The sequence below is a fragment of the Elephantulus edwardii genome, unplaced genomic scaffold (assembly GCF_000299155.1).
Source record: "Elephantulus edwardii isolate Elephantulus edwardi_28Jun2011 unplaced genomic scaffold, EleEdw1.0 scaffold00011, whole genome shotgun sequence".
In the NCBI taxonomy this organism is placed as follows: Eukaryota; Metazoa; Chordata; class Mammalia; order Macroscelidea; family Macroscelididae; genus Elephantulus; species Elephantulus edwardii.
In genome coordinates this window covers 25,790,833-25,803,955 of record NW_006399761.1, presented here as the reverse complement: position 1 = coordinate 25,803,955, position 13,123 = coordinate 25,790,833, and the positions used below count along the sequence as shown (strand labels likewise).

The following is a 13,123-nucleotide window of genomic DNA, read 5'->3' as shown; positions in this document are numbered from 1 at the left end:
GTGGTGAGTAACTTGGCTCCCAGATGTTCTACTTAGTATTTGTCAGGATCTTAATATCCAGTATATGATGGAGGCTGAATTAAAACTACATTCCCCGCCTCATGCAGTCTTTAAGAAGTGAAGAGATGAAGGGCATTATACCTGCCCCTTGGTGCCTTTTCAGCAAACATTTGTTATAGATAGGTATAAGGCAGGCTGTTCTCTTTGGTTACTTACCACTTTTCATCACTATTTAAGGTTGCTTCACATTTAAGATTGTAGCTTTGAATATTGGCTCTTAACTTTTGGGTGGTACAGTAGGTATACCTTCAGTTGCATTCTAAAAGTCCATGCAGAAAACGGCCTACTGTTTTACTTTCAAAAAAGTCAGCCATTAGGGACAATATTTGTCTCATATGTGGATTACCTTGATTCAGAATTAACTTAAAGGTAGTCTTTATACTGGGAAAAGACCTTTTTTGCCCTATCAAGTTCAAGGTTAATTGGTTATTTTTGCTGTTTAACTTGCCAGGTTGCTTTTGTTGTCACCCGATGGTTTCATTTTAATCTTGTAATTTAATTAAAACGATAATATAGTCTCAGTATAAATTTAAATAGCATATAAACATATAAAGTATTAAACCAAACAGTCCTTACCTCTTAATCTTGCATGGGTGTAATCATCCCAGCCTCAAATTCAGTTTTGAATTGTTTTCTGTGGAGCTTGTTTAAAGTGCATGAAGAAGAAAAGTTGATGTCAGTCATGGCAGCCCAAGTTTTGATTAATTGTTGTACAGGCCAATCATTGTTAGAACAGTGTGCAGCTTAATAACTTTGCAAATTTGAACATGAAAGTTTTTACCATTTATTATTAAAATTTTTTTATTTCATATGAGTATAGTTTTAGGTTGTTTGCTAGTGTAACATTTATAAAAAGATAAAGAACCAATGCTCTTACCAGAAATGTGAACTCATTGTAGGTAAAAGAGAATGAATGAATTCCCATTGAACTTTTAAAATTGACAGACTTTTAAGATACCATACTTATTATAGTTGACATTATAAAACCTATAGTTTGGAGATACTATTTGGATAAAACAGGAGAGAAAAAAGAGACCGTCAGCCCTGTAGAGATTTGCAGCTGTGGGAATCCTGGGGGCAGTTCTCACCTTCAGAATTGCTATGAGTTGGAATCAGCTTGACTGGCAGGGAGTGGTGTTTAAGTAAAAAGTCCTTATATTCCAGTTTTCTGCTCTTACTGCTCTGTTTTTTTCTTCTGTGGTGTGTGATTCCACATCCATAGTATGTGGGTTATAAAAAGTTGAGTTAATGCTAGCCCATTTTGTTTTGTAAATTATTAGCTAGCATGTGAATGTTTTCTGATAATTGAATGTTATCTCATAAAAGAGGAAAATTGTTCTCTTTAATCCAGAAAGTTGACTTTGTGTACCTGTGACTATCTCCTTACACTCTTAACGAAATGGAGTGTGTGTGCTCCAGCATCACCCTGTGATAAATTGTCAATTGGACCATTGTCATCCATAAGCCTTTTTATTATGTATCGTGTATCTTATATATGGTTATTGATTGCCTTCGAGTCGAGCACAATCCATAACAACCCTGTGAACAAAAGGCTTGAAGCCTTTCTGTAGCTATTGACATATATCAAATTTCTAGAGGCATGTTGTTTAGGAAGTGGATGCCACTCCTGCTTCCAAATATATATATTGTATATCATTTATAGCCTATCAACGCAATTCAACTGCCATTGAGTTAGAATCGACTCATAACCAAGCCTCCTGCAGGTTTTGAGAGACTATAAATTGCAAGGGGTGGGAGTGGGATTGTCCATCTTCTCCATGGAACTTGTGGATTCTGCCTTCTGATTGGCAGTACAGCTCTTTACCCCTTAGGCCACCAGAGCTCCTTTATAGTTATTTGCATAGTGCTTTTATGCAAATAATGCATTTGTTTTGTGATTTTATTCCAAGCAGTACAAGCCCTTTCACATTAGTTTCCTTTGTATGTTGTGTACATTGTATGTATGTGCACAGTACTTGCTGGGAAACTCTAGTTTTATTTTTTTGCTACGAAAGCATACACAATAAAATGTGTTATTTCAGCAATTCCTATCTATAAAATTCAGTTACATTAAGTACATTCCTCAAGTTACACATCCATTCTTATCCATTTCCCACATTATTCCATCATTATTCAAGTAAACTCACTGACTCCTAAGCTGCTGCTCCCCCCCCCAAACTTCTTATCTTACTTTTTTATTCCATTTGTCATTTTGGTTCCCTATCAGTGTTCTGTAAAAGAGCAACGACTCAAGGCAGATAATTTTTACTAATTAAGCTAAATTATGATGACAGTATAGAAAAGGTTTAGCTTCCTCAAGAATTTGAAATTTTGTCATCAATCCCCTTGTTAGATACCATCAAGTTGAGTACACCTAGTGAACAGCAGGTGAACAACAGATCTGAACCCTGCCCTATCCCGTGCTATCCTCACAATCCTCTGACACACTCAAGCCCATTGCTGCAGTCTCTGTGTCAGTCCCTCTGGTTGAGGGGCTTGGCTTTCTCTCCTTCACTGCCCCTCCTCCACCTTTCCATGCATGATGTCCTTCTCTAAGGAATAACCTCTCCTAGCAACATACCTACAGTATGAATGAAGTTGTGTTGTCTTGCCTGAAGGAGCACTGTGGCTGCACCTTCTCCGAGACATAGCTGTTCTTTTGGCAGTCCATGGCCTATTGAGTACTCCCTTCCATGTCCCTCTCCCTTAGAGAGCTCTGTGGAGTCTTCAAGGAGAATCTTCTGCTGGCAGGAACAGCTGGCACATCTAGTGATAGCACCACAGGATTTTCCTGAAGGTCACCAGGCCGTTTGATGCCTAGTCTGCCTTGGTGTGGAAGTTCCTCTGAGACCTGTTCAGAATTCTAGCAACACTCAGGCCCTGTGGACAGATGAGTGGTGGCTGTGCATAAAGCGCTTTGGCTGAGAATCAAACCCAGGACTGCTGCAGAGGATGAGAATGACTCTTGACTGCCCCTTGACTTGTTTGCTGTGAGTTTATTTGTGTTATGGCAGGTACATTTAGAATCCTGTGAGAAATATCCTTATATTTCCAAATTTCATGTATGTGCCAGTGTTTTTTAAACAAAAATGATAAAATACTAAATAAAACATATGATCCTATCGTTTACACTCATCAGTTGTGTATGTATTTGATAAGGGAGAGAAGAGGATGTCAATTTTGTCATTTGCTTTTCTCTGTGTTGTCAGTGTTAGTAAAGCTGATGGCAAATTTAGGAAGATCAAAATGGTCTTTTACAACAGTACTCAAGGTTTCATATTACTTAGAATGGCTTTGAACCGTAAATGCTCAGAAACTTATAAGGTAACATTTTAAAATGACTTTGAACCTACTAGCCACTCTGGGGGCAGATATGGCCATTTGTAGCTTTGGAAACACTGGGACAGTTTTACTCTGTCTTACAGGATTCTCTCTCTGTGTGTCAAAATCGATTGGATGGCAGTGGGTATATGTGCAAAATTTACAGAGAGAGTGTGTGTATTTCAATTCCGGATTTGGGTTCTCTGAAAATTGCTTGAAAACAGAGAACTGGTCAGAATAGAAGATGATGGATTCATGAAAAATCCTTTGGAAGCCAGAGCTTTGACAGTGTCTTGTCTGTAAAGGACCATGCAAGAATCCATAGCGGTGGGTTTTGAGTTAGGCCCGGCAGTGTTGTTGTTATTTGTTATGTGCCGTGGAGTCCCTTGCGACTCATAGCAACCCTATGTACAACAGCCTTAAACCCTGCTCTGTCCTGAGTCAACCTTACTGTTTTTGACACACTGACCCCCATTACACTAGTCACTGAGTCAATCCATCTCATCCAGGAAGACTCAGGGTCTTTCTGTCCTGTGCTGTCCCTCCACCCTCCCAAGTGTTATATCTCTCCGAAGACTGGTACCTTGCAACATGCCCCAAACAAATCGTTGCTTCCAAAGAGCAGTGTGGTTTCACCCTGTCCAGGGTGAATCTGTTAGCTGTACATAAATAGAATCTAGCTTTCGATGTTCTCTGAAGAATGCCTTCATACCATCTTAGAATCTGGGTAAAGTTCCACACCTGCATAAATAAGTAACCTTTGATTTGACTATGTTTCTAGATTTTCTTTATTCTGATACTTGAGTCTTTGAGTGGTGGTGACTCAACTGCTAACCTAAAGATTGACAGTTAAACCCACGTAGCAACGCTGAGGTGATGGGCCTGCATCCTGTGTCTGTAACGTTTCTAGCCAAAAAACTACTGAGCAGTTCTTTATCACGTGGACTTGCTGGGGTCACTGTTGATTTAACTACAGTGTGTTTGGTTTTGTTTGTAATGAGTTCTTTTACTTCAGTGTGGAAATTTATCTAGCATAAATATCTTAGGCTGTTCACATTTCTCTTTTTTCCAGTTTTCTTAGTGACTACTCAGAAAGGCTGCTGCTACTTGTGGCTGCAGGTTTTGCTTCTTCTAAACCACACAGGGCTTTTCAAGGAATGTAATCTTCAATAATGAGCCATTATTCTTGACTGTAAGCGTTCGTGGAATTTACCATTAACTGTAAGTGTCGCTGCAGTCATTGGTTCCATCTCAGGGTTACCTGCTGTTGAGTCTCTGGGGCTGTACATCACAATGATGGGAGGAGACTGCCATTGGTCTCTCAGAGCGACTGGTGGATTTGAACCCCTGAGAGGAGTACTATTTCAGATAACTGCATAGCTCACTGGGCTGCACCACCAGAGCTCCCTCGTACAATTAAATATGCTTTTATTAATGTGATTTTTCTCTTTTTTTCTTTGCAGTGATTATTTATTCAAGTTACTTCTGATTGGTGACTCTGGGGTTGGAAAGTCTTGCCTCCTCCTTAGGTTTGCAGTAAGTTGAAGTTTAAATACCTTTAAAAAAGTAATTTATACATGTATTTTTAGGTAGATAGAAAAATGAAATCATGTTAGACAAAATTAATGAACTCTTACTGAATTTATGTATTTAATGCATTCAAGCATTTATCCATTTGATAGCCTGGATTCTTAAATAGAGGACTTGATAATGCTATAAAATTAGAAATTAATAACAGGACATTCAAGGACAAATTAAGTACATAGAAGAAATGCTTTTTTTTTTTTACCTTTTAATAAAACATGTTTTATTTCTGAGTCAGAATATATTTGAAGATTTAATGTTAGAATTTGTAATTCTAATAAAACAGTAATTCATTTTTCCCCCAGAGTATAAAATGGTCATTAATCACTATTATGAATGTTTAGGAAGATTAGACCTTGGTTGTTTTGTTTCTAAAATAGATTTCAAATCCAACTATCAAGTCTAGTCTTTTCCTTCCATGACAGAAATTGTTTTTAAAAATTAATTAAGTTTTATTTTTTAAAAAAGTTAATCAAAAGTTTTTACAGGTCAAATTTTGTTGTGTGTTTTTAAGTGAGATACAAGGTGTTATACTAGCGGTGTGATAGAGCTGGCATTAACGGCCTCATGGGAACAATTTGTGAACATTTTTTTCCAACTCCATATTTAAGCCTGTCATATTGAAGACAAAAATCAGCAAACACTACAGATCAGGTTTTTTCCCTTGGAGAGCCAGCTGCTAGACATTTACCATTACACCGTTGTTAGAAGAAAAAAGGAAAAAGAAAAGGAAACCAAAAAGTGGTTTTTTTTGTTGTTGTTGTTGTTGTGTACCGATGAGTAGGAACCCACCTATCAATTACTCTTCAGTGGATTTTCAGAGGTAGTAAATCACATGGGAGGAAACAGTCCATCTTTTCCCTGTGGAGCTGCTGGTAGATTTGAACGACATACCTTTGCACCGAAGTGCAATTCCTTACCACTAAGCTACCAGAACTCTCTGGTTTTAGCTGTAAGAAGAACTTAAAAATGAAGTTGTATATAACTTTTGTGGAATTAAAAAATACTATTCATATTTTCAGTTCTTTGGTTAATATTTTCAGTCTTTCGTAAGATCAAGTAAAGATCCTGAGACATGCTTTTACTCTTAGATTTTCCAAGATTCAGAAATTAGCTAAGTTTAATTAATAGGGCTTGTCAGTACTCTTGGTAGCAGTCATTCAAACAAAGAGTAGTAAGGAGAAAAATTGGCTTATGTTGAAAATGACTTAATAAAAATGAAACTTTAAGTAAAATCTTAGAATATAAAGAAAAGACAAGACCTGGTTGGGCAGTGACATTGTTATGTGCTCATAAAGGGCTTTGAACTTAGGAAGGAGAACCTGCAGTCTCCTTTATATTCTTTATCTTGCCTCAAGTTCAGCATGCTGCTATTGTTACTGTTGAGATTAGCGAACTAAAGACCTCTAAAGACCTCTGGGGTTCAGCGGGTGTGTGAGGTCAAAACTTTAAAATGAGACATTAGTATTTACAAAGTAAATGCTTTTTTACTACTAGGAATAAGACAGGGATATGTGCTTTTTCACTGTGTTGATAGTGGCTCTGCTGGTGCAGAAGCACCGTTGGCTAAAATGTCAGCTTTTCACTCTTCAGGGTAGTTGACAAGCCCTGCTTGTAGTCCTCACTCATGGCGGTGGGGATGGGGATACCATTTGTCCTAATAAAACAGTAAAAATTATTAAAATTAGTAAATCTTGGTTCTTAAATATTATGTATTAAAAATTGATGTAGTGATGTGGAAAGTATATACAATCTATATCTAGAGTGCCTGATTGTTTGGGGTGGGGGAAGTGTCTTTGTGTTGTTGAGTTGTGGGTAAAACTTTCACCCCGTAAAATACCTTTAAAAAACAAAACACTGAAAAGAACCGTGTTGCTGAACATTTTTTCAGCTGAGCTGTGTCAAGTTAAGGAATCAGCTGACTGTATTCGTCACCTATAGTAACATTCAAGTTTTGACAGCTTTCCAGTTACTTATATGACTGTTTTGGTAAAATGAGTGACAGTATTAATGTGATTTTTAAAATATTATAAAATGAAATCTTTTATTGGGAAGACTTGCATAATTTATTATATCAGTATTTTTCCAAATGACAAATTCATGTTGTTAAAAAAAGGTAAAAAAAAATCCATTCAAAATGCGAAGTCCGTTGTGACTCACGGTGACTCTGTAGACAGAGTGCCCTGCAGGATATCCTGGCTATATCTCAAGGTACATAGATGCCACATTCTTCTCTCATGGGTCAGCACTTGGTTTTGACGCCTAACGTTCAGATATATTATCAACTGAATGTTTAATTGCTGTGTTACCCAGACTCCTTATAAAGTGAATCGCTGCTAGCCATTTATCCATTTCAGGTAAACAATGTTTAAGTAAATAGTAATAATGTAATTTTCCATTGCTCTGCTATCAGGGAACTCTGGTGGCGTAGTCTGTAGGAAATTACGCCACTAACCCGAGGTCATACCCCTATAAAGGTTCTAATCCACTAGCATCTCTGCAGGAGAACAGTTGACAATCTTCTCTTGTGTGATTTACAGCCTTCTGAAAACCTGTTGGAGGGTCAGCTGTGAGTTGATTCTGATTAACATTGAACTTGATCTTAATTATAGCAAAGATATCAAAGTGGCAAAATTTGAAACACTTACTTGGTTGACATATATTAGCATCATGAAGTCTTTATTTCTGAGAACATGCATAGTCAGAAAGTTCAGCTATTTGGACAGTATTGATTTGTGATTGAAAAAGGTCAAATTTCCAAAAATAACAATATGTCCGTATAACAAATTAGTATAATTTACTTGCAAATGATAACAAGGAAATTAATTGTGTGATACAAACTAGTTAAAAATGAAATTAGATTTGCATGACTTTAGACTCATTATGTTCTTTGGATTTAAGTGAGTTAGTTAGAAGTGGTTTAAAAAATTTTTTTTAGGTCAAAGTATGGCTTTTTTAAAATTTTTAACAAAAAGTTTTATTTTTTTTCCCCATTATTGCACATTTTTTTCACCTCCTCTTCTCCCTCCCCAGCCTTTCCACAGTGCACTTTCCAAGTGCCCTTGTTCCAGATTGTTGTCATTTAAAATATATTTTGTAAAAATATTTTTGGGTGGTTTATAGAGTTCTACAGTTTGAAATTCCCTTAAGATATTTTGTCTTTGGTAACTTTGGTGATTGCTTCCTATCCATATTTTTTGCCCAACTGTCTATTTGTGGAATGTTAGACTGAAATAGTGAAATTATGTGATTTTAAAATTAGTCTAAATAAAGCATTGGCATGCTAATTAAAAGTAAACACGTTGTAAAAGGCCTAATAGATTTGATAATATAATTTTAAGGTAATTTAGATTTGAATGGCTAGAATTAAGGAAGAAAAAGTTATGTATCAGACAGCCAGTAAATATTTGAGGGGAAAAGTAAGTCATATATAATTGCTTAACAAGCATATACCAAAAATGTATTTCATTTTATGTTGTAGTTAGAAATGTTACCATGGAAATGTCAGACGAAGATAGGTGATAACTTGCTCTTGATATGTGAAAACATTTTCTAGAAGAAGAAAAAAAATAAAATCTTACTAAGCTTAACAGATCATTTGGGAAGCAGGGCTTTATAAGGAGTATAGCATCAAGATTGGAGGAATACTCATCAACAACCTGTGATATGCACATGACACAACGTTGCTTGCTGAAATTGAAGAAGACCTAAAGCGCTTGCTGCAGAAGGTCAAGGACTGTATTCTTTAATATGGATTGAAGCTAGCGAGCTCTGATGGCCTAGTGGCAAGAAGCTGCACTGCAATCCCAGAGGTACACGGTTCAAATCCACCAGATAACTCTCTCTGCTGAAGAAGGAGGAACAATCTCCTCCTGTACCAGTCAGATCCAATTTGACGGTACACACATTTAAAAACAAAAGAAAAACAATATGGATTGAAGCTCAGCATCAGAAAGATAAAGATTCTCACCACTGGGCCAATTGGCTGCACCATATTAGATGGAGAAGAGATTGAGGTGGTTAGAAATTAGAAATTACAGCTTGATTGGATCCACAGTCAACACCAGCAGTCAAGAAATCAAAAGACCAATTGCATTGGAGAAATATGCTGTCATGGACTGCTCCAGAGTGCTGAAGAGCAACTATGTCAGTCTAGATAAAAAGGTGTGCCTAATCCAGGCCATGGTGTTCTCAGTTACTTATTATGCTTCAGAGACCTGGACAGTGACTAAGGATGACAGAAGAAGAACAGATGCCTTCAAGTTGTGGTGCTGAAGAAGAGTCTTGGACATACCATGGACTGCCAAGAAAACAAATTGGTCTGTCTTAGAGGGGATGAAACCAAATCTCTCCTTGGAGGCTAGGATTTTGAAGCTCTGCCTCACTTGCTTTGGGTATGTGACCAGGAGAGATCGGTCCTTGGACGTCATGTTCAGAAGGGTGGATGGACAGTTCAGGAGAAGGAGACCCCAGATGAGATGGATTGATAGAGTAACGGGGGCGTAGTTGTGTTGGAATTAGTGAGACTGGCTCAGGACAGGGAAGGGTTCAGAGCTGCTGTACATTAGGGTCACTATACATCGCAGGTGACTCAATGGCACCTAACAACAATAACATACTATGACATGTTTGGAAGCTGGAGTGACATCCACTTTCTGAACAACACACCTCCAGAAACTCTATGAACTTTGATAAATTTAGTCGATAGTTGGAGGAGCTTTACACTTTTTTTGATAGGGTTGCTGTAAGTCATGCTCAACTTGAAGGCAATCAACAACAAACAAAAAGATATAAAATTGTCAGAAATAAGTGTCACTAGCAAAATACATAGGAGAAATGATTAATGTTCTCAGTATATAGAACATATTGTGTACTCATCAGTAATAAAAAGGTGTTTGTCCCGGTGGGAATGTGGGCAAAGACGAGATTGTTCACAGAAGAAGCAAAAATTGCCAGTAAACAGGGAAAAGTTTTGTTTGTAATTGGAAAAGAAACTAAAGTTATACATTACTTCACATTGACAAGGCTTAGGATAGGTAGGAAGACTAGCATCTCTTAAATGATTTTGGTTAAAATTTGAGGTATTTGTGCTTTGAAGGCCAGCCTTTCTGAGATGCCCCCATTTCAATACTACTTCACACAGTACAGTTGCCAGGGAAGCAAGCTGATGCCTCAACATTCCACCTCCAACTTCTGTAGATAGAAGGTGGGGCAAAGCCAAGTAAGTGGGAGCACAGAGGGAGACACTGTTGGTTGAGGAGTTGACGTAAGTTTGTAAAATAAGTGGTTCCAGATAAGTGAAGAATAATGAGAATGTCAGTTCTTCTCCAGAAGCTAGGTGCAGGAGTAAGCGGGGAGAGGCCCTGAGGCTTTGGAAGAGAGAGCTAGCTGAGCGGTAGGTGAAATTGAGTTGTTTCTCCTCATACTCAAGAACTCTAGATATGCTTAAGTGTTGACATATAAGTCAATAGGACTATAATAGAAAATTGTTAACAGTTCCTGATAAGTTTAAAATTGTGTAATTGAATATATTCATTAAATAAAGTAGCTCTAAGATGATCTGTTTTGAAAAATGCTAAATATATATATATATATATATGAACATTTTTACTCTGCAGTATTTTGTGTTCTCTATTTCAACACTCTGACATTTTTCTCTCTCCATTGTCTTACCAAAATTTGGAAACATTTTTCCAAAATTTGGAAAAATGATTTTAGACGAGAAGTAGGGGGAAAGCCAGCCCTGGTGACGCAATGGTTAAATAAGCCCTTGGCAGTTACCAGAAGATTGGTAGCTTGAGCCCACTGTCCACTCCAAGGGAGGAGCAACCTGGAGTCCTGCCTTGGAAACGCTGTGGGCAGTTCTGCTCTGTGATGTCCAGTGTTGTGCGCTTAAATTCTCTCCAGAACACACAGCAGTGATGGGGGAACAGTGGTAAAACTTAAGTCTGCTTGAGATTAACCTGTGCAGAGCATCAGAGTAGTTAGTTATGATTTTCACAGTACTCGAGATGAAGTACACTCTATCTGAGCTGGTAACAAAGAATATTTTAACATTTAAGAAAAACCAGGGATCCATGCTTTCTTGTATTGGAGTAGGATTTGCATTTTACCACCTCCTGAATTCACTCCATGTTTGTTTGTCTTAGGGAAATAACTCGCATTTAAGGGAGGCAGGAAAGGAAAAAAAAGAGACAAGAGTTGTACGAGGGCAGAGATGGCATTGGGCCTCCTGATCTTCTGGATATAATAGAAAGGGGTCTTTTTCTTGGCATTTTCCATAAAGTATTTGAGAAATAAATTAGATAGCATTAAGTTTGGAGGTTCATAGAATTCTGTCCTTCCTAAGCCCTGTAAGAATGGATGAAATAATTTTAACCTCACCAAGTGTATTTCTTTTTGACCCAGAGGATGTGTCAGTTCTGCCCTTGTTGATGAAGGCCAATAAGCTAGCTGCCTGTTAAGTTAAATGATGCTGTGCTAATTTACCAAGATCTAATTACATGGTTTGGAATTAGGAAAGGAGTGTGTCAGGGATGTATTCTATCTCCATACCTGTTCAATCTATATGCTGAGCAAATTATTTGAGAAGCTGGACTCTGTGAAGAGGAATGTGGCATCAGGATTGGAAGGAGACTCATCAATAACCTGCATTATACAGATGACTTACTTGCTGAAAGTAAGGACGATTTGAAGCACTTTTTGCAGAAGATCAAGAAATGAAGTCTTCATTATGGATTGCGTCTCATTATGAAGAAAACAAAAGATTCTTACCACTGGACCAACAGGCCGTGTCATGATGAATGGAAAGGAGATTGAAACTGTCAACAGCTACATCTTGCTTGGATCCACAATAACCCCCTTGATATGCAGTCAGGAAGTGAGATGCATTGCAGTGGGACCTTTCCTAATTATTGAGGAGAAGTGATGTTAGTTTGAGGACTAAGGTGCGTCTGATTCAGGCCATGGTCTTTCTGATTACTAGCTGTGCATCTGAGACCTGGACAAAAATAATTGATGCCCTTGAGCTGTGGTGTTGGAGAAGAGCACTGAACATCCATGGACAGCCAAGAAAATGAACAGATGTCTTGGAGATGGTGCAGCCGGATTGCCCTTTAGAGGCAAGAGTGATGAAGCTTCACTCACATACTTTGGACATATTGCTAGGAGGTGCTTGTCCTTGGAGAAGGACATGAGGTTGGGAAGGGTGGAGGGTCAACAAAGGAGAGGAAGACCCTCAACCAGGTGGATTGACAAGGTGACTGCTGGAGTGGGTTCTTGTGTGTCAGGAAGTGTGTGGTGCAGGACAGGACTGGGTTCAGATCTTTTTCATGGGTTGCTATGAGTCATATACTCAACTTCATGGCACCTAACAATAACAGTTACCAAAATTACTTAACCTGCTGTTGACATTTCAATGTGTTCATCATCTGTTTTCGAGCCTGTAGATGATTTGATGGCTTCAACTTAATTCTAGGCTTCCCTGCTTTAGAGCATTCCCATGAAAAGTTTTATAAACTAATATGGTATAAAGTGAAGAAGCAGGTCCCATTCATTAATACGGGGAAACAGGTCAGCATTCCCACACCTGGAAAGAGTCTATCAAGTCATAGTAAATAACAAAACCTAAAAATAACATGGGAATTCTTCTCAGCCACAGTTCACGATACAGTGGCTTGATGCTGATATGGCTGGTGTAGCTCCCGGGCAAAGAGTGTGGGTAACATTGCCATTTGCTGTTCAGGGTGAGCATTGTTTGATAACTCTATGCTATTATAAACTGTGCAGGAATTAACATGGATGTGGGTGTCTGTGGTTCCACTCAATTTAAGTTACATAGCCTAGTAGTGGACTTCCTGGATCTATTTTATTTCTGTTCGCAACTTTATAAGGACGTGCCCACTGCTTTCCGTAGTTGTCACCCCATTTACATTTTCACCAGCAGCGTATGACACGCTTCATCAGTATTTGTTGTTTAGTGTCTCACTGGACATTGCTGCTTCTGCTGGAGTTGGGGGTGCTTCCTCATTCTTGTTCTTATTTTTTTTTTTTCAGAGCTGATAGATCAATTTTATTAAGTGGTAATTCTACAGTCAATTCTATTTTTTTTCTATAATTATATTTTATTAATTTTCATAAACATTTACAGAGATTTTGG

The 13,123-nt window shown here is 38.0% G+C and overlaps 1 protein-coding gene across 3 annotated transcripts in view; it reads left to right on the top strand.

Annotated features, from left to right (window-relative positions):
• RAB1A (RAB1A, member RAS oncogene family) overlaps window positions 1–13,123 on the top strand; it is a 38,937-nt gene that overhangs the window by 12,149 nt on the left and 13,665 nt on the right. For all 3 annotated transcript variants that reach the window (XM_006880967.1, XM_006880966.1, XM_006880965.1), the window contains exon 2: window positions 4,845–4,917. In XM_006880967.1, coding sequence (XP_006881029.1) covers window positions 4,845–4,917 — 73 coding nt within the window. The remainder of the gene's footprint in view (window positions 1–4,844; window positions 4,918–13,123) is intronic.